The sequence below is a fragment of the Salvelinus sp. IW2-2015 genome, linkage group LG15 (genome assembly GCF_002910315.2).
Source record: "Salvelinus sp. IW2-2015 linkage group LG15, ASM291031v2, whole genome shotgun sequence".
Classification (NCBI taxonomy): Eukaryota; Metazoa; Chordata; class Actinopteri; order Salmoniformes; family Salmonidae; genus Salvelinus; species Salvelinus sp. IW2-2015.
The window spans coordinates 23,458,463-23,486,318 of NC_036855.1; the positions used below are offsets into that span (position 1 = coordinate 23,458,463).

A 27,856-nucleotide genomic window follows, 5' to 3' on the forward strand; every position below is an offset into this window, starting at 1 on the left:
ATATGCACAACAGAAGGACATGCAAGTCTGTCTCCATCAAAGCTCAAAAAACAAACCGATAAACAATATATTACGTTTTCAGTGTAAAATGCACTTGCGACCCACCTCTATGACGGCATAGCCCTTAATGGGCCTGGCCAAGATGGCGTTGTTGTCCAGAGAGGTGACTGTGTACATGGAGCCCCCGTCTGAAACAGAGGCTGTTTCTGCGCTGTCCAAAGGCTCCCCCAGGCTGCCCAAACTGCCCAGGCTCCCCGTGCTGCACAGGGAGATATCTAGGCTCTCCTGGCTGGACACCGTGTGGGGATCAAGTGGGCCTTGCTGTGGGGAGGGGACAGCCGAGGCTGCAGCCGCTGGGGTGAGAGGTGGGGCAGCCAGCAGCTCCTGGTCCACAGAGAGTTCACTGGCGGTGCGGGAAACGCCCCCCTGCGAGGAGCTGCAGATGGAGGTCTGGCTCGTGGAGGCCGAGGCTGAGACACTCATGGCTGGAGTCACGCTGCTGGAGCTGTCTGGGCTCTCGTTGCTCGGGAAGGGACGCTCAGGCCCGGGGGCTGCTTTGCCATCCAGAGGGGTGGACACCCCAGCTCCTGCCTTGAACTTTTTGGGGTCATCCTCCTGCAGGGGGATGAAGATTTCATCCTTGAAGAGCCCCCCGTGGGCGTTGCAGGCCCTGCGGATGGCGCTGCGCACCACAGCCTCCTCCAGGTGGGTGGGGATGCCAGAGAGAACCAGCAGACGGCTGTGAGAGGTAGGTCCCACCAGGGCCTGGCAGGCGTCAGTCACAGCATCATTTGTCACACTCAGCCCCTGGGGGTCCTTGTTGGCCAGGTGACGCAGGATCATGAGCAGGGTGAGGCCACGGTGGAACCACAGCATGTCCTCAGGTTTACTACCGGCCATGTTGAGCAGGGCGCTATCGCTCTCTGACAGGCGAGCCCCTCCAGCAGAACCCCTCTTCCCTGAGGCCACCGCCACTGCTGCTGCACGCTCTCGCTTCATCTTCACCTTCTTACGCTTGGAGAGCAGGCTGGGGCTCTGGGGGGTCTGGCCTGGGGAGGAGGAGGAGGATGAGGAGGAGTCGCTGAGGTTAGGGGCACTGGTGGAGGACAGCGCTCCCACTCCTGAGCACCCCACGTTGAGGGGGAGGGTGACCTCAGCTACAGCCAGGCACACCTCCATCAGGGCGTGGAAGTAGGTGGAGAACCTGCTCTGCTCAGCCCCCAAGGCCAGGACACCCCCGCCAGAGGAGCACCCTGCTCCGGCCCCTGCAGCCACCCAGCCCTGGGTCTCCCGGTCGTACAGCTTGCGGAGCTCCGTCTGCAGGGCCATAAGCACGGCCAGGCAGGGGTTGAGCAGCAGGGCGATGGAGCTGGACAGGCCTGCAGGGCTCTTACGCTGCTCCAGGTGGTGAATCTTACGGAAGAGCTCAGCCAGCAGGTGGAAGGAGAGTTCCTTGATGCAGGGTGCCAGATCTGTGGTCCATAGCAGCCCACCTAGAACACCATAGACAGGGAGAGAGGGGTAAAATAAACTATTTGAAAATGGAGACCAACTTGTTGTCAAGCACAAAACAGGATGCAAAATTAGTCACAACAAGGGACTGAGGGTTATGGAAATAATGTGCAGACATGTTGGACACCTAAAGCCATGGATGCAGACATTTCAAAGAGAAGAGATTTTCTGGAAGTGTAGCACTTACCCAGCAGCTCCACTACCTGCAGCAGCACAGAGGAGGGCACAGTGTCCAACTCCTCCTCAGAGCACTCACTGCTCTCCCCTAGCTTCCACGTCAGTAGCTGCTCAGCAAACGCCATGGCCAGGGGGAACTCCAGCGGCAGGGAGTGCAGCACCAGCACCGCACCAGGAGGGGGCGACACCCCTGAGAGACAGAGAGAGAGAGAGAGACGGTGAAACAACCTATTAAATACATGGTAATCATGTGAAACAGAAAGAAACAATAAGAACCAGGGCTGTGACGATTATGGAATTTTGGGTAGGGATTAATTGTCATGGAAATGGCCACGGTTATTGTCATCATTTTGTTGCTTGTAATACATCTTTGAAAATTAGCTTCGACACACCTAATGAACACAACACAGCTTTAGTGACACCCCAGTTTAAAAAACAAATAGTCTTGACCTCTTGCAACCTTTGGAAATCAAGCTTCTCCTCCCGACCATGCCATTCTGGTCATAAAATTATGACCCACTTTACCCACTTCATGTAAAAATGTAAAACTGCTATTGGGTAAACAATATCTACTTGAATATGAAGTTGAATCCCCCTTCTCCTAAAATGTATATATTAAGATGATTATTATTTTTGTTCGCGGTTATTGTCCGTAATTGTCGGTTACACGGTTATGTGATAATTGTGCCAGCCCTAATTAGAACGTAGACAAGCTGAAAGAAGCTATTACTGTAAGCCAGGACTAAGGGAGATCAAGCACTTACCCAGTTTGATGTGCACTTTGTCGGTGGGGATGATGACAGTGGGGTATTGGTTGGTGGTGGGAGGGGGGGTGAGGCCTGTGTTGGAGGGCGAGGCATCCAGAGGGTAGCACACCGCCTCCATTAGATTGAGCTGGCCGTTCCTGCGCACCTTGTGACCCAGGCCATAAACCATGACCCGCGCCCATGGGGCTTTGTACAGGGAGGAGCTGGTGTGTGGGGGGGGGGGGGATAGAGAGGTCACTGTAAGGCATCTAGAGTCATCAAGGTTAATGGGTTTAACTTAGAAAAAAGGTAATTGTGTTAAATTAGCTCACTCTTTACGGCAGCCTAGTTGGCTCTCTTTGCAGGAGATGATCACGAAGGCAGCACCCGGGAAGTTGACATCCATGCTGACCTTTGATTCTGATACCGGGAAGTCCTCTGAGATGAACTGCTCTGGTGCATTCTACATAACGGAACAAGGGAAATCAAGATTAACTAAGTTAAAAGCAAAATATCTTCGTCCCTGGGGAAATATACATTGAGCCACAGAATCGGGAGCTAACCTGTAGGAAGCAGCAGATCTGCTTGGTGAGCTCCAGCAGGCTCTCCTCCCCCTGGTGCAGGGCGCGGGTGATGGCCACGGTGAGCCACTCCCTGATGGGCTGTGCGTTGCCCTGGTAGAACAGGTCTGTGGGAGAGCAGCTCTGGCCCTGCAGGTTGTGGAGTAGAGACTGGGCCAGCAGGATGGAGCTGGAGCTGATGGTGCCATCTGCAGGACAAAGAGAACAACATAGCACACAGATCATGGAAAGAGCTCCTCCAAATCACTCCATACACTATTTCAGTGTAGACCTTCTTATTCCATTCATTGTTCTAGCTGTATTCTATTTAACCCATTCTTTTCTGTGGATTATCATCTCATCTGGAGAAAGCCCACTTACCAGGCAGAGGCGGAGCCAGAAGTTGATTGGACAGCAGCTGCAGGTGTTCCAGGGTGATGTCTCGAACGGCTGGGATATGGAAGAGGCGGGTGAAGGTGTGGGGGCTTTTGGGGGCAAAGATGTTAAGTAGAGCCATGCGGCAGTAGAGCCTAGCCAGGGCACTCTCACAGCGCAGAAGCTCCCTGAAACACAGCAGGCCACGGAGGACGATTTATAGTTCTTAGCCGTGTTATTTCAGAATGTGTGTAGGAGTGGAAGTGTTAGCGTGCGTGTGTTACCTGTGGATCTGGATGTTACTGCTGTCTAGATTGACAAGGCCATTGGCAGCAGTACGGCGGGATCCAGCAGGGGGGCGCTCCAGCATCTCAATGGGATACCAGTACCTCACCAGCACCCCCTCACTGCGCAGGTATGTCTCTACCTGCACCAGCTCATTCACCTGGACATACACACAGTAGAATGAGAGAGATCATTGAAACACTGTCAAAAGAGACAAAGCTCAACTTCTCATCGCTTTGTTTCTATGAAGTGTGAAGTTCGGGTGTTCTACACTCACAGAGTCCACGTCCAGAACCACTCCGTGCAGGCCGAAGGTTTTCAACATGCCTCGGATGGCAAACTTGGGCAGGGCTGTTCCACCTGTGGTGCTGTTGGTGTTGTTGCTGTCTGGAGAGCGGATGACCACGGTCAAACCTGAGAAGAGGACACATATGTAAGGGCAAAGCCGGGTAACACTACAGCATATCAGTGTACATAATGATAATGTTTAGACATCTATATTGCAAAAAATGCAAAAAATAAAATTGTGCTGTGTGGACCCGAATGGCACAGCAGTCTAAGGCACTGCATCGCAGTGCTTGCGGCGTCACTACAGACACCCTGGTTCGATTCCAGGCTGTATCACAACCGGACGTGATAGGGAGTCCCTTAGGGCGGCGCACAATTGGCAAAGCGTTGTCCGGGTTTGGCCGGTGTAGGCCGTCATTGTAAATAAGAATTTGTCTTAACTGACTTGCCTAGTTAAATAAAGGTTGAATAAAAAAACATTTAAACCAGCTATTGGGAAAATTCCTGTGTTTACTAATGTATTTAAAGTAAGGGTCAAAGTTGATGTTACATAAAGGCAGGGATTTTCCTGCCATTGAAATCCTTGGGCGGGTCATCTAAGTCCAAACAGTGCAAACAGTTTTTATTTTTTTACTATTTCAGTGTAAACTTAAACAAGATATAAATTATGTAGAAAAGATAAATGGACCTATATATATATTATTTTATAATAAAATATTTGAGAACTAACAATGACTAAAATAAAAGCTAGACAAATCAGGGAAAATGTAAAATTCCCAAAACAAGGAATTTAGCAGTTTACTTTATTACATTTGAGAAAAAAGAAAGAAAAAACACTGCATTAGCCATGTCAAAATGCATAGAATTGCAGCTTTAAAACTGCCACGTTTTCTCTACGCTCCATGGAAAAATATGTTAAACTGCAGGAAATTGGTTTAAAAATTTAAATAATTCTCGACACCTCCAAGATGAGGGCCTCTAAAATGTTCTCTAAAATTCAGCTGCCCAGACAGCGCCCCGTGCCACACCCACCACCTAAGTCCCTTTTTGATCCAGAAGAAAAACTGAAATGATTCAATAACTAAGACCTCTAGCATTGTGTTGGGTGCAAGTGCAGGGGACCTTTGCGGACTTTGTCGATGGTGAACTTGTTGGCCTCCTCCTTGATGTCCTCGATGGTGGGGAGGTAGAGGTCCCGGGGGATGCCCCCGTTCTCTTCATATAGGAACTCCACTGTCTGCCGGGCTATGTCAACCATGCCTGCAAAACATATATAATAAAAACACCACAAAAGAACAAATGTCAAAAAACATATTTCACTTTGTTTTAAAAAGGTCAAACAGTGGAGTCAATAGGGAGTTGCTCTTTAAAACAGAGCTACAGAGTTTCCCACCTCTTTCACCACCTAGTTTTCAGTGAGTGTCCCAAACTTTTCCCACATTGTGTTGTTTTACAGCCTGAATTTATTGTGATACTGGCCTACACAGAATTTGTACAAATTAATACAAAATTAAAAAGCTGAAATCTCTTGAGTCAATAAGTATTCAACCCCTCTGTTATGGCAAGCTTAAATAAGTTCAGTAGTTAAAATGTGCTTAACAAGTTACATAATAAGTTGCATGGACTCACTATGTGTGCAATAAGTGTTTAACATGATTTTTGAATGACTACCTCCTCTCTGTACCCCACACATACAGATAATTGTAAGGTCCCTCAGTCGAGCAGGAAATTTCAAACACAGATTCAACAACAAAGACCAGGGAGGTTTTCGAATGCCTCAAAATTGGCGGAACCTATTGGTAGATGGGTAAAAATAAGCAGACATTGAATGTCCCTTTGAGCATGGTGAAGTTATTACACTACGGATGGTGTATCAATACATCCAGTCACTACAAAGATACAGACGTCCTTCTTAACTCAGTTGACAAAGAGGAAGGAAACCGAGCAGGGATTTCACCATGAGGCCACATGACTGGGCAAGGACTAGGGAGTTTTTTTGTTGATAAAAAGAAAGAATAGAGCTGAGCACAGGCAAAATCCTAGAGGAAAACAAATTCACCTTTCAGCAGGACAATAACCTAAAAACACAAGGCCAAATATACATTGGAGTTGCTTACCAAGACTAGATTGAATGTTCCTGAGTGGCCTAGTTACAGTTTTGACTAAAATCGTCTTGAAAATCCAAGGCAAGACTTGAAAATGGCTGTCTAGCAATGATCAACAACCAACTTGACAGAGGTTGAATAATTTAAAAAATTATAATTGTACAATCTTGTGTGGAAAGCTCTTAGAGACAAATCCAGAAAGACTCACAGCTGTAATCGCTGTCAAAGGTGATTCTAACATGTATCGACTCAGGGGTGTGAATACTTATGAAAAATAGATATTTCTGTATTTCATTTTCAATAAATCTTCAAAGATTTAAAAAAAAATATATATGTTTTCACTTTGTCATTATGGGGTATTGTGTGTAGATGGGTGAGGGGAAAAAAATATTATTCTCACCCAGCTGCAGTGCTCCCTTGATCTGGTCCAGACCAGACTTCCTCTCTGCCTCGTTGCGAAAGCGTCGGCGGATGGTGGGGAACACCTTTGTCTCCCAGGCCTTCACCAGCAGGGCATAGTGGTCTTCCTGGGAGGGGGTAGGGGGTGGACAGCAGTACATTCATGCCCACTGAAAAATCTGGATACCAAAAAGATAAGTAAATATGGTATTTGTCGGCTCTTCTCAGCAAGACTTTCAACTCACCCTTGGGACATCGTCATCATCTTCGTCATCACTCTCGTCATCAGCAATAGGCGGGGGGTGTGCGTCAGGCCCTGAGGTGACCAGGTTCTCGTAACTCAGCTCCACCTTGTAGTGGCATGATGAGTCACTGTTGTACTCTGTCCCGACAGGGGAGGACAAACAACAAAGCCAGTTCTTACAAACGCTACCAACTGGGACGCACACATACACACAGACCAGACAGTGAGGAGGGTGAGGGTTAGCTGTAGTGGGGTTTACCAAACAGCAAACATAAGAGGACTGAAATAACACCAGGTTAAGTAAAACAATATATTTTAGGTTAAGTGACCGGATGGGACCAGAACATCAGGCACACCAAACCAGGTCAAAGGTTTAAACTAAGACACGTTCATTTGGTGCAGGAAGGGGGAAGGTGATAGGAACATACGTTGCTGGGCAACTGCTACTGCGGCGATCCGACAGGGGGGTCCATGGGAGCCAGAGTCAGATGCCACACTAGCACCCGCATCATTGTCACTGTCAGATGCCATGGCGAAGGGGAGGGCCTCAAAATTAGCACTGATTTCTTCTGCCAAGTCAACACAGAGGTCAGCAGCGTTGCGGTGTGCTTGGCCCTCTGCGTACGCAAACGCCCGGCAACCAAAGTTGGCACGAATCTTTGTGTTCTAAACAAAATACAACACACACCATGACAAACATAAGCTGCATTCATTGGTCTTTAAATCTTGCTTGACATGTCCAGGCATAAAGGCCCACCTTCTTCTGAATGTGCACCAGAGGCCACATGCCCCCTGCTACGTCCTCCAGGAAGGGGCTCAGGCGCTGGCCACAGTAGGTGAAGTAGACCCGCCCTTTAGGGGCCTGGCCGGGGGGTGGAGGGGTGCCCTCTGAGCGCTCCCAGCCAATGCCCGCAACATCCCCTATAGGCAGGAAGAGAAGATACATGGAGTTCAAAATCAGATGTTTCACCAATATCTGTTAAATATGCAATACACATTGATTGGCATAAGTAAAAAAAAAAAAAWAATAATAATAAAATAAAGTAAAATGAATGATAGGAAAAATAGGAGGTAGGTGATATTATGAAATTAGATAAAAAGGATTGTTTCCTATCTCACCAGGAAGTAGGGCCACGTCCAGCCTCACACTCTTCCACTGCAGCAGACTGGAGCCATTATAGTGCACAGCCCTACCATTACTGAAAGGGTGAAACACAGAGACAGAGACAGGGGTAGGATGAAACAGAAAGGAAAGAAAGAAAGGTCAGCACTCAGTCAGAGACAGGGCAGTGGGAAACCTCTGAGATTACAGCTGTAAACTCCATATGAACACATACTTGTGAAAGAGGCAGGTGCCAACAGGGTTGGTCCACGCTCCGTCTCTCTTCTCTGCTTCTGTGGCAAAGCCGAAAGACGCAATAGGACCACTGTCATCTTCTGAGTCTCCATAGGAGGCTATCTCTATCTCCCAGTAAAAGGAAGGCGCCTACAGGAAAAAGAGGGAGAGGAATTTTAAGATTCCAAATTAGTCAGCCTGCTTCATAAGCACGCAAAACAGAATTTTCATTCATATAAAACCCAGTGCCATTCCCAAGACATCCAGTTAGCGTAGAGGTGCCCACCTGAACAGGAACAGGTGAGGTGGCATAGATGAAGGTTCCCCTGGGCAGGCCTCCTCCAGCACTGGGGTCGGCCAGGAAGGTGACGGAGGTGAGACGGGATGAGAATACGCAGGCACGCACTGGAGGGAACCCCCTAGATGGACACCACGTCATCTCCTTGGGCTAGGGAGAGGTACGGAGCAGAGAAGAGAGAGTTAGGAGACTGGCCCTACAAATCTCAATCGGAATCCCTTCATCAATCAAAAATTCATAATACGGTTTTATGTCCATTATTAAAATCAGTAGATCTCAGTAGATAAATGAGTTGAGAGGCTACAGCGACACCCACCTGGCGCCTGTCTGTCTGGAGGGGAGGGGGTGGCGGGCGAGCGCAGTCTCGGTACAGCATCCTCACTCGCTCACACTGTGCTTCAACCATGCCGAGACGCTCCCCTGCACAACACAGACGCACTGTTACACACAGCAGCCATACTTCCTTCAACACAATCAATACTACTGTCATATAGGAAAGTAAAGTCATGCTGCATTGCAGAAGTGGTCTCGTAATTGAGCACTATGCTACTGGGTGAGAGTGGGTGGTCACTCACCAGGACTGCACTCCTGGGCCACTAGGTTGAGCACCTCCACAGCAGCAGGACACTGCTGAATGAACTCCTCACAGAACGAGCTGTCCTCCAGGAGCTGGGCCATCACCAGACATGCCCTTGAACACACACATTTAACCCTCAATATTAACTAAGCAAAACAAATATACAGTGCTTTCAGGAAAGTACTTTTTACACATTTTGTTACATTTCAGCCTTATTCTAAAATTGATTAAATAAAACATTTTCCTCAGCAATCTACATACAATACCCCTTAATGATGAAGCAAAAACAGGTTAAGAAATTTTGCAAATGTATTAAAAATAAAAATCAGAAATGCCACATTTGCATAAGTATTCAGACCCTTTGCTATGAGACTCAGGTGCATCCTGTTTCTATTGACCATCCGTGAAAAGTTTCTACAACTTGGGAGCCCACCTGTGGTAAATTCAATTGAGGCACACACCTGTCTATATAAGGTCCCACAGTTGACAGTGCATGTCAGAGCAAAAACCAAGCAACAAGGTCCAAGTAATAGTCCATAGAGCTTGGAGACAGGATTGTGTCGAGGCACAGACCTGGGGAAGGGTACCAAAAATGTCTACAGCATTGAAGGTCCCCAAGAACACAGTGGCCTCCATCATTCTTAAACGGAAGAAGACTCCTAGACTCTTCTTGGAGCTGGCCGCCTGGCCAAACTGAGCAATCGGGGGAGAAGGGCCTTGGTCAGGGAGGTGATCAAGAACCCGATGGTCACTCTGACAGAGCTCTCGAGTTCCTCTGTGGAGATGGGAGAACATTCCAGAAGGAATCAGGCCTTCATGGTCGACCGGTACCCCTGCACATGGACTCTGTACCGGTACCCCCTGTATATAGTCTCGCTATTGATAATTGTTACTGCTGCTCTTTAACTACTTGTTATTCTTATTTGTATTTTTTAAACTGCATTGTTGGTTAGGGGCTTGTAAGCATTTCACTGTTGTATTTGGCGCATGTGACTAATAAAATGTTATTTGATTTTGATTTGATGCAAAGAAAACTACTAAAGGATACCAATAAGTAGAAGAGACTTGCTTGGCCAAGAAACATGAGCAATGGACATTAGACGGGTGGAAATCTGTCCTTTGGTCTGATGAGTCCAAATTTGAGATTTTGGGTTCCAACCGCCGTGTCTTTGTGAGACACAGAGTAGGTGAACGGATGATCTCCGCATGTGCGGTTCCCACCGTGAAGCATGGAGGAGGTGTGATGGTGCTTTGCTGGTGACACTGTCAGTGATTTATTTAGAATTCCAGGCACACTTAACCAGCATGGTTACCACAGCATTCTACGCCATCCACAGCATTCTACGCCATCCCATCTGATTTGCGCTTAGTGGGACTATCATTTGCTTTTCAACAGAACAATGACCCAAAACACCTCCTAGCTGTGTAATGGCTATTTGACTAAGGAGAGTGATGGAGTGCTGCATCTGATGACCTCGCCTCTACAATCACCCAATCTCATCCCAACAAGTGCTGTAGAAACTCCTTCAAGACTGTTGGAAAAGCATTCCAGGTGACTACCTCATGAAGCTGGTTGAGAGAATGCCAAGTGTGAAAAGCTGTCAAGGCAAAGGTTGGTTACTTTGAAGAATCTGAAATATGTTTTGATTTGTTCAACAATTTTTTGGGTTAATACATGATTCCATATGTGTTATTTCATAGTTTTGATGTCTTCACTATTATTCTACAATGTAAAAAAAATAAAAATAAAAATGTATGAGTAGCTTTGTCCAAACTTTTTACTGGTACTGGTAGTATGTATGTCTATATATCCATGAGTCCTAGCCCGAAAAAAAAAACTAAATTAACGATTGTGCCGTTATATAATACATAGCCCACTGCATATTACGCATTGGCAGAACATTTTTTATATTTTTTATCATAATTGGTCTAGCCCACTGGTTCTCAATCCTGGTCCTGGGGACCCAAAGGGTGCACAATTTTCTTTTTGCTCTAGCACTACACAGCTGATTCAAATTATCATCTCATCAAAAGGCTTTGAAGATTTGAATCAGGTGTGTAGTCCTAGTGCAAAATAAATAATTAAAGTGCAACCCTTTGGGTCCCCAGGACCAGGATTGAGAACCACTATTCTAGCCTATACTCCAAAATTAAACAAATTCTAGTAAATCAACTTTGAGTGTGGACTGTATTATTATGCATACTGGATGGATTTTTTGCTATGTTCCAAAATGTTCTATCCATGAGGCACGTATAGGCCTAGGCGATACTGTTGGTTCATTGATTGTGCAGGGCAGCTTACAGAGTTAGCCTACAATTATAGTGAAACTCTGTATGCCATGGGCTCTCCAACTCTGAGGAACAGAGCGCAAGCAAATCATCAATACCCTATAGTCGCATCATGCAGCCCATATTTTTATTTATTTATTTATTTAACCAGGTAGGCAAATTGAGAACACGTTCTCATTTACAATTGCGACCTGGCCAAGATAAAGCAAAGCAGTTCGACACATACAACAACACATAGTTACACATGGAGTAAAACAAACATATAGTCAATGATACAGTGAAAAAAAAATAAGTCTATATACAATGTGAGCAAGTGAGGTGAGATAAGGGAGGTGAAGGCAAACAAATATATGTATAAATAAATAAAAATATAAAAAGGCCATGGTGCGAAGTAAATACAACACAGCAAGTAAAATAAAACTAAAAACACTGGAATGGTTGGTTTGCAGTGGAAGAAAGCGCAAAGTAGAGACAGAAATAATGGGGTGCAAAGGAGCAAAATAAATAAATAAATACAGTAGGTAAAGAGGTAGTTGTTTGGGCTAAATTATAGATGGGCTATGTACAGGTGCAGTAATCTATGAGCTGCTCTGACAGCTGGTGCTTAAGCTAGTGAGGGAGATAAGTGTTTCCAGTTCAGAGATTTTTGTAGTTCGTTCCAGTCATTGGCAGCAGAGAACTGGAAGGAGAGGCGCAAAGGAAGAATTGGTTTTGGGGGTGACCAGAGAGATAAACCTGCTGGAGCGCGTGCTACAGGTAGGTGTTGCTATGTGACCAGCGAGCTGAGATAAGGGGGGACTTTACCTAGCAGGGTCTTGTAGATGACCTGGAACCAGTGGGTTTGGCGACGAGTATGAAGCGAGGGCAGCCAACGAGAGTGTACAGGTCGCAGTGGTGGTAGTATATGGGCTTTGGTGACAAAACGGATGGGCACTGTGATAGACTGCATCCAATTTATTGAGTAGGGTTTTGGAGGCTATTTTGAAATGACATCACCGAAGTCGAGGATTGGTAGGATGGTCAGTTTTACAAGGGTATGTTTGGCAGCATGAGTGAAGGATGCTTTGTTGCGGAATAGGAAGCCAATTCTAGATTTAACTTTGGATTGGAGATGTTTGATGTGAGTCTGGAAGGAGAGTTTACAGTCTACAGACACCTAGGTATTTGTAGTTGTCTACATATTCTAAGTCAGAGCCGTCCAGAGTAGTGATGTTGGACAGGCGGGCAGGTGCAGGCAGCGATCGGTTGACGAGCATGCATTTAGTTTTACTTGTATTTAAGAGCAATTGGAGGCCACGGAAGGAGAGTTGTATGGCATTGAAGCTCGCCTGGAGGGTTGTTAACACAGTGTCAAAAGAAGGGCCAGAAGTATACAGAATAGTGTCGTCTGCGTAGAGGTGGATCAGAGAATCACCAGCAGCAAGAGCGACATCATTGATGTATACAGAGAAGAGAGTCGGTCCAAGAATTGAACCCTGTGGCACCCCCATGGAGACTGCCAGAGGCCCGGACATATATGTTTTGATTTCTAAGACATTCTAAGGTTTGTATCATTCACAACTAAAGTTGACAAATAACTCTAAATCTAGTGTATAGGACCAGTTTCAAATGATACATTTTACGCTCAACATAGCCACTTCATATGTGCACTCGCTCCGGAATGGGAAAATATCCTTTCTAAGTTCAATTATATTCTTCTTATAAAATCATATAATATTAAATAACGTCACAGAACTCATAGGCATGTCTTGTCTGCTAAATGAACAAGCAAGCATACAGCATGGTGCATAGCCAGATAACACACAGTAGGCCAACTCATATTCTGTTCTTTCTTCATAATGTTTCTTTAGACCTGCCTAAAATAAATAATGGATTTATTGTGATGTGTATATTAAATTGATTTAGACTTTTTTTTTTAAATTAAGATGTTCCAAAAGCGGCTTGTATGCTGCTTGTATGCTGCTTGTATGCTGCTTGAATGCTGCTTGAATGCTGCTTGAATGCTGCTTGAATGCTGCTTGTATGCTGCTTGAATGCTGCTTGTATGCTGCTTGTATGCTGCTTGTATGCTGCTTGTATGCTGCTTGTATGCGTGGAGGCCTGGAAAAGCTAAACGTGTTTATGTTAATTAACGGTCAATTACCATGAGACCGGCACTCGTTTGCATGACAATAACCGGCAAAATGTCATGACCACCACAGCCCTAGTGCAGAGACACACTTTTCGGAGCAGAAAAACGTTATGACCAAGATAATGTCCTCAGTAGTGATTTACCTGGTCCTGATTTCAGCCAACAGGCGGACGGCAGCCATAACAGGACTGGAGCCATCTCCTGAGGCGGGGAGGGAGGAGTGGATGGACAGACTGCCCTCCTGTGGCAGAAGCATGGACTGTACCGCCTGCACCACCTTCTCTGTGATGGACAGCTTGTAGAGGGGCATCGCCTGGGAGAGAAAGAGGGGAAGGGGAGAGGGACAGGGACAGGGATGAGAAGAGAACATTAAATTAGTCTACTAGTGAACATTAAAGCACTTTCATCATTTTCAGTCAAGTTACGTTATGTGTGTCTGACTTCTCTAACCCTCCCTGTTCTTACCTCAGAGCGGGGAGTGCAGAGGCGGGAGATGGGCACCGTCAGGATGTCTGAGGCCTTGCAGGCCTTCCTGTACTCGCAGGAAGGGAACTTCACCGTGGCAATGCCCTCCTGCTCGTTGATGGACATGACCACACCCACGCTGCCCAGCACTCCTTTACCCACCACCTGAGGGAGCAGAGGGACCATGATGAGAAACATGCACTGACCATTCACTGCTATAGCTCTTGCTGCCCACAGCACTGTTGGCCTGGTATAGTGTTGTATGTACCCAGCATGTTAATTTCACCACAGAGACAGGTACAATGCATGTTGCTAAGGGTGTACTGCTAAGTCTTCTTATGGATCTATCAACTTGTGCTCCTCTCCTAACCCACCTGGACCTCTGAGCCAATCTTGATGGTCTCCTTGAAGCCTCCGAGGGCGCAGAGTGCCGCCACAGCCTGCCTGCCGATGGCCTGGAGTTTAGCCAGCTTCCTGCCGCTGCTGCTACCGTTCTCCAGGATGCTCTCAGCATATTTCCCCAGCTGTGGGATGAACATCAGTGCTCTGGACAGCACCTGGCACAGTCATCAGTAGCGGTAAGTCCATGTGTTATCACTATGATCTTCATATACAGTATATTCTTAGAATTACATGGCTCTAGCATCTGCAAGTAGATCTTAGAATGGCTGCATCTGCCTCTAAAATCTACGCATTCTGATGGTGCTTTACCTTCTCTGCAGTGCTGGTCCAGATCTGGGCGGTGTTGGACTCGGGAGCTGTGAGCAGGCTGTGCAGCAGGGCGATGACCTCAGCAGCCATACTGTTGGCCACATGTCCACTGATGAAGGGCCTGATTGGGTCGGACCTGAACAGTGGAGGGAAAGAGAGGAGACCTGTTAGAACCGTTCTCCCCTCTGGTTAACTAGAACTAGTGTAGCAGATTCAATTTCACTGGTATTACGGTTATACAAAAGGCATAATATAAATCTTGCACAGCTTGAGTGTCACACCAACCTGGCCAGTTCAGAGTTCCTGTCCCGACACACAGCGGTCTGAGCGCTCTTCTTCTTGTCCCCCGTGGTGACTCCTCCAGCAGCCTCCGGGACCAGAGCCTCCACAGGCGGGCCCACACTCACTATCAGCCCAGACTGGGCCCACTTATTGGCCTTCCTCAGGGCTGCAGCAGCCTCCTCTGTGATCACCTCACAGCTACCACTCTGGTGAGGTGAATGAGAGGGATGAGGAAGGAGCAGATCAGCCAGGAATAAATGGTATGATTCTTGAACATATGCCTTGACTAGGTTTAATTCTTCACTATTCTTCTTTCACTTGGTGACACCCCAATGACATTTGCAGCCACATGAAAACTTTAAAACAGGCCTGACCTTGGTCATGTCTCTATCCATCTTCACCACCTTCTCCATGTTGGCTCCAGTTCCAAGGCGGAACGGCCGGCCTTCTGAGCTGCTGCAAGCCACCAGGGAGGAAAAGCACAGGTGTCAGAGACTGCATGGATGGTTTGGCACACATGAAGTTAAAAGGTCTCAGGAGGTATTACGATGAGTCTTACCTGAGCAGTGGCTGTAGCACCTCATGAGAGGACTGGTCCTCCCGCTTGTGGATAAAGATGGACAGTTTGCCATCCACAGCCTCGCACTCCTCCCCAGCGTCCTTATCTGACTTCAGGGTTCCCTTGGGGCTGGAGCGGCTCAGGCTGGTGTCTGGCTCTGAGGAGCTGGGGGACAACAGGGTCTGGCAGCCTGGTGGGGGACACGGTGTTAGAGACAGCAGTCTAACAGAGGCCAGATATCTCATGACCAACATGTCAAGACCAAAGGGTCCTACCTGGTACTACGTAGTCAGCCAGCTTGGCCAGCAGCAGGGCGGCGATGCGTGAGGCGGGGTCGGTGGCGTCCTGCTGCTCAGCATCCAGGGTGTTGATGGAGTAGCTCCAGGAGGGTAGCGCCACGTTGCCACAGTCCTCTACACTCATCAGGGGCAGGGCAGCACGGCACAGCTGCAGGATGATCAGCACCAGCTTGGGAGACGGCCGCTGGTCCAGCAGCAGGGACAGGAGCTTGGACACACAGGCTGGCTGGCTCAGGATAGCCTTCCCTATGTGGCTCCTGGAGGAACGCCAGACAGTCATAGATAATTAGAAGGCGACAACAGTCATTTCACAAACACAGAACACAAGAGGATGTGTATTTGACCTGTTGTTTGCTAGTGGTTACCTGGACAGGTCGTTGAGCAGGCTGAGGACGTCCTGCAGAGCATCGTTCCCTGCTGCCTGGTTCCCACAGCACTCGGTGGCTCTGACCAGGTGGTTGGTCAGCAGGCTGGACACCTGCCGGGCCAGACCTGAGTGCACCGCATCTGTTGAACCACCTTAAGAGAGGGGGAGTGGGATTTCTGCAGTAGTAAGAATTACCGCACACTGTACTCTCTGTAGAAAACACTGATGTGAGGTTGCATCCTAAAGTCTGATTATCTATATTCACAGATCATGAAAATACCCATCTTTCCTCTGGTTTCTGAATTATTGGCCTAAAATCAACTTTTGCCAAGCTTGCCTAACTTTAACCTCCAACTATTCTTCTGCGTTTTGTCCTCACTTTGTTAGTAGACCCTGAAGACATGAAGACAGCCTTTCAAACATTCCTCTTTAGCTAAAAGGCACAGCATCAAGACATTGGAAACATCTGAGTGAAAATTATTCTCATATGTTCTGCTTCAGCGTTGAGGTTCTCTTAATTTCTTGGTGTGGGCTACCTATTTCACAAGCTGATAAGTTACCCCCCCAACTATCTTGCATACCTTCCACCTTCTCCCACTCGATGCAGCGGTTGGCAAGCACCTGGAAGGCAGCCCAGGCCATGGTGGCCACCTTCTGCTTCTTGGTCTGCTTCTCATTGGAGCTGCAGTCCCTCTGGCCACTCAGGCTGCACAGGCGGTCCATGAGCTGGACCAGACCACTGCGCACCAGGCACTGCTCCTCACTCCTACAGGAACACATGGGCAGACGTGTGGGGGTTTAGAGAATGGCAATTCTAGAAAGTCAGGAATTTTTCGATGCCAGGAGAATGAGGTGAGTTGTTTGTTCCTGATAACAAACAAAGCCGTTTTCCAAGAGTAACATGAGGATTTCGGAAGATAGAGAATAATTGTCTTGCCTAGTATAGGGGATGGTGCAGAGCATGCCAATACTGTTAGAACAAGCGATGGGGAAGCGGGCACATAGTGACACTACAGACGTCATAGTCTCCCCAAAGGCCTCCTGCACCTGCTCCACCATTCCCCCACAGGTCAGCTCCTCGATCCTGCACAGAGGACACAGATACATTTATAAAATTGAATTTCTCCTGCATTATACACTAAAATACATTTGGATATTGGACAGGGCTTTCTTGACAAACTCTGCTTCGTTATGGAATAACCCTAAATTGAAAATAAGAGTACACATGGTTTTCTGGAAAGATTGGTATACAAAGGGGATAAAGAACATTACGTGTCTATATCAAGAACCTCTTTTGAAGAACTAAGGAACAAGTATATTTTACAGAAACAAAACTTCTGGAGATATCTCCAGCTTAGAGATTGTACTGAAAAAGTGTGTATGAGCAAGGAGGCCTACAAAACCTGACTCAGTTACACCAGCTCTGTCAGGAGGAATGGGCCAAAATTCACCCAACTTATTGTGGGAAGCTTGTGGAAAGCTACCCGAAACATTTAACTCAAGTTAAACAATTTAAAGGCAATGCTACCAAATACTAATTGAGTGTATGTAAACCTCTGACCCACTGGGAATGTGATGAAAGAAATAAAAGGTGAAATATATAATTCTCTCTACTATTATTCTGACATTTCACATTCTTAAAATAAAGTGGTGATCCTAACTGACCTAAGACAGGGCATTTTTACTAGGATTAAATGTCAGGAATTGTGAAACTGAATTTAAATGTATTTGGCCAAGGTGTATGTAATCTTCTGACTTCAACTGTATATTAATGTCTGTCAAGTTATTGTTTAGTGTTAAATATAATTCAATTGCATTGTTATATTGTGAAAGGAAACAATAACTATAATTGTAAAATAAATTCTCCCAAATGAAAACAAACCATGAAGATATATTAATGGTAGGTTTGTGTGTGAGTGTGTGTCCATGCCTTACCTGGGCCCTCCCTGCAGCACCATGGTAACAGGTCCCACCAGGTGAGTGACCCCACCTACCCTGACTGCGGCAGTGAGCAGCTCCCTCATGTGAACGAGGGCCTGCTTCCTCGTGCTGCCCCGCCTCCACCGTGTCTGAGCCGCAGACAGGAAACTGCTGCTGGACACCTGGAGGAGGCAGAACAAGGGTAAAATATGAATAGACTCAACTTCTCTAATTGTTTGGCACCAAAAACAGAATTCAATGTGCAGTGACTGTGGCGGACGGCTGGACTTACAGACTGGTCGGGCAAGGTCCCTATGAAAGCAAAGAGCTGTCCCAGCAGCACACTGTACGTTGGCTTGTCCCGGCTGTCCTCCATGGCTAGAGACTGGAGCAGTGTGAAGGAGCTGCTACGGTGACTGGTGGGGTGGTGTCGCCTCCTGCAGTAGAGGAGAATAACGTAGAGGGGTGAGTACTCTCTCCATCCATCATCAACTTAGTGTAGTTATGCTTGTAATACACTTTCTCTGTATCAAAGAGATTGTTGTGGACAGTGAACCTTTGGCTGCTGTGTGGGAACTCAAGGTCCTGGTTGGCGATCATCTCCAGGTCGGAGGGTGCAGACATGCTGCGCAGAAAGACTGGCTGCTTCACCCCGGGGATCACCGTCTTAGTGTCTGACACAGACTTACAGGCTGCCACACAACAACAAAAAGTCAATCAGTCACCTCTATTTTACCATACTACATACAGGCAGTCACAGTAACTCAGGAGAGGGGTATAGAGAAGCAGGTGTAGGCTAGGGAGGTGGAGTAGGCTGGGGAAGTGGTTATGTAAGGAAGTGTAAGCTGAGGGGTACCTGGCGTGCCAGCAGGTGTGGTGGTTAGGCTCCTGCAGTGAGGAGCGATGGTGACATGGAGCAGCAGCTCTGTGCGGTTCATCAGGCTCTTCACCAGGGCTTTGGTTTTGGCCAGCGGCACACCACTCTTCAGGTGGACGGAGTTCACCTCCTGGAAGAACTTCTCCCTGTGGACAAATGTAGACGATAAACCAGAAGACAACACGGAGGAAGATATGTCATCTAAGCAATGCAGATGTTACCTTAGCAGTCTTAACATCTGCATTGTCACGTGGCTCTTCTCCAATGTCTTACCTCAGTGTGAGGACAACGTTTTCCAAATCACTCCAGTCCAGTGGGACCTCCTTTAGTGAACACAGCAATTCTAGTTCCTTCATTTTGTTCTGGGGAAACAAAAACAAATTATGTGAGCTGAACAGTGAACAATTTTAAGAGAATCTGTGGAGAATTAGAGGTAGAGGGATGTGTACCTCAAAGAAGTGATAGTCGTGGAAGAAAGGAGCATTGTTCTCCAGCTTTCCCTGCTGAGCTTCCTCCACCTCGTTCTGCCACTTCTGYTCCAGCTCTGCTACACTCTGAGGGGGGGGGGCAACAGACAAAGTTATACACACATACACACACTTGGAGAGGGAAAAGCTGAACTGTGCCACTTGTGTACCTGCAGCTGGCGCTCCATGGCGTTGATCTTCTTGAAAGTCTCRGCCATGATCTTACAGAGCAGGTCGTACTCCTCAGCGTGCTCCTCGCGGTACTGGAAGTTGACGAGCGACTGGAGAGCATCCACCAGCGTCAGGTGTTTTATCACACACGACACTATGACCTCCTCCATAACGTCTGGCCTGATCACCTCCCTGACACGGGCAAGCCAGAGAGAAAAGGGGGAGAGGATGGGCAGAAATGACTGGTTAAAATAGAATTGGAATGGCAGTTGAATATGTGGTATATATGGTCACCACTTCTTACTTGATGCTGGGACGGAACTGTGGCCGCGCCCTGCCGGAGACCTCTCGTAGCCGGCTCATGATGCCTGGAGGCAGGCGGATGCGGGGCAGGTCAAAGTAGGCCCCAGGCATGAGGCCCGGGGGAGGGATGAGCACGTCAGAGGGGTAGGTGAACTCCCGGTCCTCCTCGATGGTGAGGGGTAGCGGAGAGGGACTGGGGGTTAGGGCTGGAGAGATGGCACCATTAGCTTCCACCTGCCATTGGCACCTGGAGGAAATGGATAGCATTTAGTCTCGGCTGTCCTGGTACCCACTCTCTGCCACGGTGTCACCTGTGTTATTTTACTAGGGTGTTATTATTTAGTTGGTTATAGCTGTATATGTCTGTGCTGCTACATTGCAGTGCATTCGTGCCATCTATAGTGTGTGCTCTGTATCATTCTCCATTTATGCCGAGTCACCTTTGGAGCAGCTTGGAGCAGAGCAGGTCATGGCAGGCGTCCTCCTCTCGGGTTACTTCAGGTCCGTTGTAGAGGATGCGGAGCATGGAGCAGGCTAGTACAGACAGACCTAACGCCAGGTCTGCCAGGAAGGGGAGACCCCCAGAGACATCCTCTGATGACTCCTGTTGCGGGAAAACAGAGACAGATCTACGTAACAATGTCTGGGTGTGTATGTCAAACATGGCAGCAACATGCCAGAACTCATGCTGTATTCACAACAGTGCAGTGATCCACAGCTGTGTGTACCTGCGCTCGGACAGTGCAGGAGAACCCCCACATGGCTTTGTCTGGGGTGTTGTGCTCGCGCCCACTCCTCATCTCAAAGGAGAACGTCACTGTGTCCCCCTCCACCTTGACTAGGTCTTTGGGCCAGCCTGTCCCTAGGACACTGCGACTGCCATAGCCCAGAGTGTTGCCTCCATACTCAGTCACCTTGCGACTGTTAGTGTTGGGCCCGGCATACATCACCAACTGGAACACCAGAGAGAAAAGACCAAGTAAATATCTTCCTCATAGAGCTTTGCAATGATAAACTAGATTAGACATGTTATGACATAGCTTTAACATGGAAATGTGATGTGGGGTGGAGAGGTGCAGGGATTGGTCACCTTGTCGTAGTCGTACTGCGAGGAGCAGCGGGAGTCAAAGCGGAGGTAGAGGCAGCGTGCCCCTGGGATGTGGACCGTCTCTTTGAACTTATAGTTGTCTCGCACTGGGTGGACTGTCTCCACCGTCTTCCCAGCAGCCCATGGGGCAGGGATCTTCAGGCCTGTCAGGAAGCCTGGCTCCTCCCGCTCATCTAGGATTCTAAAGCTGGAGCAGGACAGAGGAAGTCATGCAGTCATCAGGGACAGAGAAACACAAACACACTTGGAAAACCAGGCTTTAGGTCCTGATACATCTTGCCTACAGAGGACCGTGTGTACTCTTACTGGTCATCATCAGCAGCAGGCGTCTTTTGGCCCAGCGGCCCTCCTACCAGTGGAATGCTGTCAGTGAAGAGAGGAGACTGGGTCTTCAACAGCAGAGCAGTCTGGGAAATAACCAGGAGAAACCCATATTATAAATATATATACTAATTCTCCTTCCAAACTATCATCAACTTTCAATTAACAAGAACAACACGTCTGCCCATCGTCCACCACAGAAACCAGAGACGACAGACAGACGTTCTAAACTAGAGAAGAATATCTACATTGAGGTGAGACGGGTGTGTTTGTTTGAGCCCCCCCACCTGGCTGGTGTAGAGGACTAGCTGCACTAGCTGGGGCATGAGAGCGTCAGCCAGATTGAGTGTCTGCAGGTTGGGGTGCATCAGAGAGGTGAGCAGCACTGGCAGCAGGTGGCCCAGCATGGTAGCCTTGGTCATCTGCTCCAGGCCCTTCAGCCTGCGGAGCGGAAGGAGAGAGAAGTGGGATAAAAGGTATGTAGAAGGGAGTTTGAGGCAGACAGAGAGGGAAATGCATAGAAAGGGATTCATATGCATACAAGGGGAACATGCAGATACACAGGCAAAAGGTCAAGAGAGTTAGGGGTAGGCATACAACACGTAAAACGACAGGTTGACAGGAAAAGCAATGGTAGAGGAGTGAGGGTCACCTGGTCTCTCGGTCAGTGATGTCACTGTTGATGAGAGCGGTGGTCACCTGCTGCAGGGTTTCCAGCACCTCGTCACATCCCATCAGGATCTTGGTGGCCAGCGACAGGATGCTTGTCTGCAACTCCTGGGAACCACACAAAGAGAAAAGGCAACGCTTCCGTAATAGTGCTTACTTTATTCTAACAGGAAAACGACCACACAACTAAACTTGTTTACAATCAACACGATAACAAAAGTTAAACAAAAACAAGTTTAGGTGTTTGTAATAAAAAAGGGCTTACTGTTGAACATGCTAAATGTGGTGGCTATGCTGTCATGATTTAATATCCTTGCTCTATTGCTGCAGAAAGTGAGGCCCCAGACACACACACAAAAGGAGAGATAGAGAAAGACAGAGAGATAGAGAAAGACAGAGAGAGAGAGAGAAAACAGAGAGATGTAGAGAGAGAGGACGAGACAGAGAGAGACGAGAGAGACAGAGAGAGAGAGAGAGAGAGAGCAGAGAGAGAGAGACAGAGGAGAAGAGAGAAGAGACAGAGACAGACAGAAAGAACGAGAGAGAGACAGAGAGAGAGACAAGAAGAAGAGAGAGAGAGAGAGAGACAGAGAGAGAGAGAGAGAGAGACAGAGAGAGAGGAGAAGGAGAGAGACGAGAGAGAACAGAGAGGCAGAGAGAGAGACAGAAGAGAGAGCAAGAGACAGAGAGAGAGAGAGACAGAGAGAGAGAGAGACAGAGAGAAGACGAGAGACAGAGAGAGAGAGACAGAGAGAGAGAGAGACAGAGAGAGAGAGAGAACAGAGGAGAGAGAGACAGAGAGAGAGAGAGACAGAGCAGAGAGGAGAGAGACAGAGAGAGAGAGAGACAGAGGAGAGAGAGAGCACAGAGAGAGAGACAGAGGAAGACAAGAGAGAAGGAGACGACACGAGGGAACAGGACAGGAAAAGAAAAACAAGAACAGACCAGGAAGCACGGAGGAGAGAGAAGAGAACGGGATAGGCCAGAAGAGCAGAGAGCAGAGAGAAGAGAGAGAGAGAGAGACAGGAAGAGAAAGAAGAGAGGAAGAGAGAGAGAGAAGGAGGAGAGGAGCAGAGAGAGGAGAGAGACAGCGAGAAAGAGAGAGAGACATGGAGAGGCCCAACCGGAGGAACCAAGAGAGAGGACAGAGACGAAAGAACAAGCAGACAAGGAACAGAGAACAGACAGAGCAGCAGACAGAAAGACGACTACAGAGAGAACAGAGACAGAACAAGAGACAGACAGAGCAGAACAGAAGAGACGAGACACAGCAACAGACAGAAGCAGGAAAGAAGAAGAAGCAGACAGACGACGACAGACAGAAGACAGAACTGACGAGACCGAGACAGATGAGAGACGCAGGAGTAAGCAGAGAGAGCATGAGAGGAGTCAGAGAGAGGAGCGAGAGAGACGGAGAGAAGAAGAAGAGACGATCAATGGACAGAGAGAGGGAAGACAGACAGAGAGAGACAAGAAGAGACAGAGAAGAACAACAGAGGCGAGAGAGACAGAGAGATCAAGAGAGAAGAGACGAGAGAACAGACAAAAGGGCAGAGCGAAAGAAAGAGACAGAACAGACAAAGACAGACAGACAAACGACACGACAGACAGAGACAGCAGAGACAGACAGAGAGACAGAAGAGACAGGAGAGACAGATCAAAGACGAGAGAGGAGAGACACGAGAGAGAGATGGAGAGAGAAGAGAGAGACAGAGCCAGAGAGAGAGAGGAGATACAGAGAGAGAGAGAGAGAAGACAATGAGGCAGAGAGAGCAAGAGAGAAGACGAGAGAAGGAGCAGAGGAGAGCACAGAGAGAGAGAGACAGAGAGAGAGAGGACTAGAGAGAGGAGAGGGCAGAGAGAGGAGACAGAGAGAGAGATAGCGAGACCGAGAGGAGAGAGACGAGACAAGAGAGAGAGACGAGAGAAGAGAGAGAGACAGAGAAGAGAGAGGATCGAAGAGAGAGAGAGAGAGGAGAACAGAGAGAGAGAGAGCGGAGCGGAGCGAGAGGAGAGCGAGAGAGAGAGAGAGCGAGACAGAGGAAGAGAGAAGCACAGAGAGAGAGAGAGAGAGCGGAACAGAGAGAGAGAGAGAGAGAGAGAGAGAGACAGAGAGAAACACAGAAGGAGAGAGAGACACACACACACACACAGAGACACACCACATGGACAGACAGCAGTAGGGATATTTAAAAGGGGTGTTTACCTGTACCTTCATTGTTTCCCCTTGTAGGGAGCTGTCACTGTCGTCGTTGTCATCGGGGCGTATCAGAACGGTGTTGCTAAGCAGGTGGTTCTGAACGGCCATGAGGTAGCGCAGGCTTGATGAGGCAACCTGGTAGAGGGGAAGGAGGGAGGGGGACTACAAGTCAGTATGCAACAGCTAACACACTTCATCTACTGCTGAATGGTAAACAGACTGTCTGACCAGACAAAGCCAAAGACACATACTGGCACAGTGGAGAGCAGCTTCTGGAAGTCATCCCTTGCGACAGTCTGACATTTAGTGATAAGAAGGCAGGATTCACGGACAACGGTCTTCAGGATGCAGTGCAGGAGTTCATCACTTAGTCTGGAGGGGAAACACAGGCCAGATAATGAGACTGATTCAGCTGAACAACCCTGTTATACAGAGAGAGTGGCATATTGCATTATTATTATTCACGGGTACATTTTATGGCATCAGGTTACTCAGTGAAACCATTCAGCTCTGGTTAGGGGAGGAATTGAGAGGTATTTTTCAAGCAGTAATACATGACATTGGAAATATTGTTGAGAAAATGTCTGCAAAAGCTGGACTCTACCTGTAGTGATCATCTTCGTCGCTCCCAAATCTATTTTTCTGCAGCTGGTCAGCCAGGTTGGTGAGGATGACATCGCGGAGCCGAGACAGACCACTGTTCCTCTCCCCTAAAGATCACACAGAACTCCTTCAATACTTCCAGCGTATCAGATATTTGAGATACACATTCTAATCATGTGTGTGTTAAGAGTGTTCATAAAACCCAACGAGTAGGTCGCAACTATCACCTTCTGTCAGGACCAGCCTCAGCAGGCTGCTGAGTTCAGACTCCCCCTGATACAAAGTATTCAAACCCGAGCTATAGAGAGGGATGGATAGACAGACAGACAATGACAGTAGGTGTCAATCACAGGACAGATAGTCGTCTGCAAGATCTTGTCTTTACGTGTGTCCTGTGTTTATGGCTTTGTTCTGAACGGAGTTGTGCTTACCTGATAGCCAGGCACACTTCTCCCTGGATCTCCGCTCCAATCTGATCCACAGGAGCCATGAGCAGCTGCCACAGGAGCAGACCTGAACGCCGCACGCTCTCCCTGTTCTGCTCCGACTGAGGGTTGAAGAACCTGAACACCACCTGAACGACAAACACCAACGTGTAAAAATGAGTGATTTAGACATCAGTTGGACTCCAGGTAGCATCATAGCAGCACAGGGGTCTTAAAACTTAACTTGTCAAGGGACACCCTCCCAGGGATACCGGCGACCCAGAGACCCCATCATACATTAGCAAATCAAAAAATAAATAAATAAAATCACGTCTTATCATTGAATGATAATGGCAAGGAGAAGTAACCAAAATTATTTATTATTTGGACCTCCCCACATTATAAGTTGGAAGAGGAAGTGTACACTCTACCCTAGCCTATTAGCTAGAAAGGTAACGCCAAACACATTTTCGCTAATAGCAGCTGTTGAGCTGGTTGAACAAAGGTTAACCATGTGTTGGCAAAATGAATGTACAAGTGAAGAAAGCTTACCAGCACCAGCCATTTGCCGCACTGGTAGCCTATTCATGGTGATTTTTCAAAGCCTGTGTCAGATACTCCAGCGAGAGTCATTTGCTCATATGTATATACTGTATTGTATTCTATACTACACCACTGACTGTTAAACAGCCAAATCCAGTACATCACAGGCTGCTGCCTATAGACAGATTAGGAATCACTGGCCACTTTAATAATGTCTCGGTATCTGGCATTACTCATCTCATATGTATAAACTGTACTCTATACTATTCTACGGTATCTTAATCACTTTAATTGTGTGTAAATATTGCATCACCCATCTCATATGTATATACTGTATTCTATACTACGCCACTGTATCTTAGTCCAATGCTACTCTGACATATGTATATATTCTTAATCCATTCCTTACTTAGATTTACGTATATTTTGGGTATATGTTGTGAAAATGTTAGATATTACTGCACTGTCGGACCTAGAAGCACAAGCATTTTGCTACACGCACAATAACATCTGCTAAACACGTGTATGTGACCAATAAATTTGATTTGGTTCTCCAGCTCCACTGTACCTGGAACACCACCAGGATGCAGCGGATGATGCAGGTGTCCCTGTTGACCATGGCTTTCTCCATGATGTCACAGATGCTGCTGAAGTGGCGAGCATCGATGGGGTGCTGCTTGCCCAGGAGGGCGCCCAGGGGAAAGCTGCTGCTGCTGGCTGCCAGAAGGTTGAGCTGGTGGATGCACATGGCGCCCACATGGTGAAGCAGCTGGTTGATCACGTCTCCGGTGGCCACGGTCTCCTCTGCAGCAGGGAGCGAGGGGTAAGTCAACTCTTAACGGTACGATTTGACTTAAAAAGGAAGAAGCTGGTTGAGACAGTCTTCAGCCTATAATTCTGCAGCACATAATTTGAGGTCAGCGTTGTTTTCTAAACAAGAGTTTAGACTGTTTTGGTTACCTTTGGGTTCCTTGATGACATGACTGACGCCAAGCCTATGGCACACGTGATGGAAGGCCTGGTTGCCAGGGTTAGACCACTGGTCCATGTAGTCACTGGAGCAGCTCCAGATTAAGTTGTTGAGGGCGTCATAGCAGGCTCCTACAACACAAATGTCACAAACTCTACTTTGAGAACGCTGCACTCATCTAGGGGGGAAAAAGGGAAAAAAGACTAATTCCTGAACAGGAGCTTACCCAGCCCTGCCACCTGGGCCCCCCTGCCTAGAGAACTGCCAGGTGCGTCAATGAGATCTGCCCGGCTACTGAACTGACCATCAACTAGGTTGAATGCCAGACTGGAGGAGAGGACTGGTTGGAGAAAGAGAGGAAAACAGTCAACAAATATACCACTAACAGTGAAAAGGACACTTGCCAAAAACACAACAGAGAAAAACAGTGAAGAGGAACATCTGCTCTTACTCTTCAGGGAGGACAAGCCGCTGGTCCCTCCAAACAGGGAGCGTGTGGCAGAGCTGCCAGACACACCGGGCGGAGATGCCAGCATCACCAGGGACGTCCCACACACATACATGGGAGTCTTCCTCAGAGTCTTTAGAGGGAGGCCACAGCTGGTGTTTACTGCTGTGGAAGAGGAGCAAAGACATGAGTCAACACACAACAAAGGGATGTGAAGTGTGAATCGCACAATGAGCAATGTGACGAGGATAATGAAGATTCAATCCTATTTTTCACTGCCTGGATATCACACATTTAACTGTTGGTGAAACAAAAACTGTTGTGTTAGTGCCTTCAGAAAGTATTCACACCCCTTGACTTTTTCCACATTTTGTTGTATTACAGCCTGAATTTAAAATAGATTAAATTGAGATGTCGTCACTGGCCTACACCCCATAATGTCAAAGTGGAATTTTGTTTTTCGCAATTTGTACAAATTCAAGGCCGAAATGTCTTGAATCAGTAAGAATTCAACCCCTTTGTTATGGCAAGCCTAAATATGTTTAGGAATAAAGATTTGCTTAACAAGTCACATACTAAATTGTTTAATAATAGTGTTTAACATGATTTCTGAATGACTACCTCATCTCTGTACCCCACACATACAGATAATTGTAAGGTCCCTCAGTCAAACACAGATTCAACCACAAAGACCAGGGAGGTTTTCCAATGCCTCGCAAAGGGCACCTATTGGTAGATGGGTAAAAATAAGCAGACATTGAATGTCCCTTTGAGCATGGTGAAGTTATTTGTAACACTTTGGATGGTGTATCAATACACCCAGTCA

General features: G+C 47.5%; 1 protein-coding gene across 1 annotated transcript in view; it reads right to left on the minus strand.

Moving 5' to 3' along the window:
- LOC111974152 (probable E3 ubiquitin-protein ligase HECTD4) overlaps positions 1-27,856 on the minus strand; it is a 56,755-nt gene that overhangs the window by 12,594 nt on the left and 16,305 nt on the right. Inside the window, 52 exon segments of the mRNA XM_024001774.2 lie at positions 106-1,493; positions 1,700-1,879; positions 2,454-2,659; positions 2,768-2,898; positions 2,999-3,204; positions 3,377-3,558; positions 3,655-3,815; positions 3,933-4,069; positions 5,066-5,203; positions 6,449-6,575; positions 6,693-6,829; positions 7,120-7,357; positions 7,449-7,612; positions 7,811-7,890; positions 8,029-8,177; positions 8,314-8,475; positions 8,642-8,745; positions 8,901-9,016; positions 13,466-13,635; positions 13,788-13,952; positions 14,162-14,344; positions 14,499-14,634; positions 14,784-14,986; positions 15,155-15,236; positions 15,340-15,529; positions 15,615-15,895; positions 16,004-16,157; positions 16,587-16,771; positions 16,943-17,089; positions 17,941-18,107; positions 18,218-18,362; positions 18,482-18,617; positions 18,782-18,948; positions 19,076-19,164; positions 19,252-19,356; positions 19,440-19,632; positions 19,745-19,990; positions 20,184-20,347; positions 20,472-20,696; positions 20,834-21,038; positions 21,158-21,258; positions 21,460-21,613; positions 21,825-21,949; positions 24,048-24,176; positions 24,293-24,413; positions 24,646-24,751; positions 24,872-24,942; positions 25,076-25,218; positions 26,181-26,416; positions 26,573-26,713; positions 26,809-26,922; positions 27,034-27,195. Of these exon segments, the coding sequence (XP_023857542.2) occupies positions 106-1,493; positions 1,700-1,879; positions 2,454-2,659; positions 2,768-2,898; positions 2,999-3,204; positions 3,377-3,558; positions 3,655-3,815; positions 3,933-4,069; positions 5,066-5,203; positions 6,449-6,575; positions 6,693-6,829; positions 7,120-7,357; positions 7,449-7,612; positions 7,811-7,890; positions 8,029-8,177; positions 8,314-8,475; positions 8,642-8,745; positions 8,901-9,016; positions 13,466-13,635; positions 13,788-13,952; positions 14,162-14,344; positions 14,499-14,634; positions 14,784-14,986; positions 15,155-15,236; positions 15,340-15,529; positions 15,615-15,895; positions 16,004-16,157; positions 16,587-16,771; positions 16,943-17,089; positions 17,941-18,107; positions 18,218-18,362; positions 18,482-18,617; positions 18,782-18,948; positions 19,076-19,164; positions 19,252-19,356; positions 19,440-19,632; positions 19,745-19,990; positions 20,184-20,347; positions 20,472-20,696; positions 20,834-21,038; positions 21,158-21,258; positions 21,460-21,613; positions 21,825-21,949; positions 24,048-24,176; positions 24,293-24,413; positions 24,646-24,751; positions 24,872-24,942; positions 25,076-25,218; positions 26,181-26,416; positions 26,573-26,713; positions 26,809-26,922; positions 27,034-27,195 (9,347 nt within the window).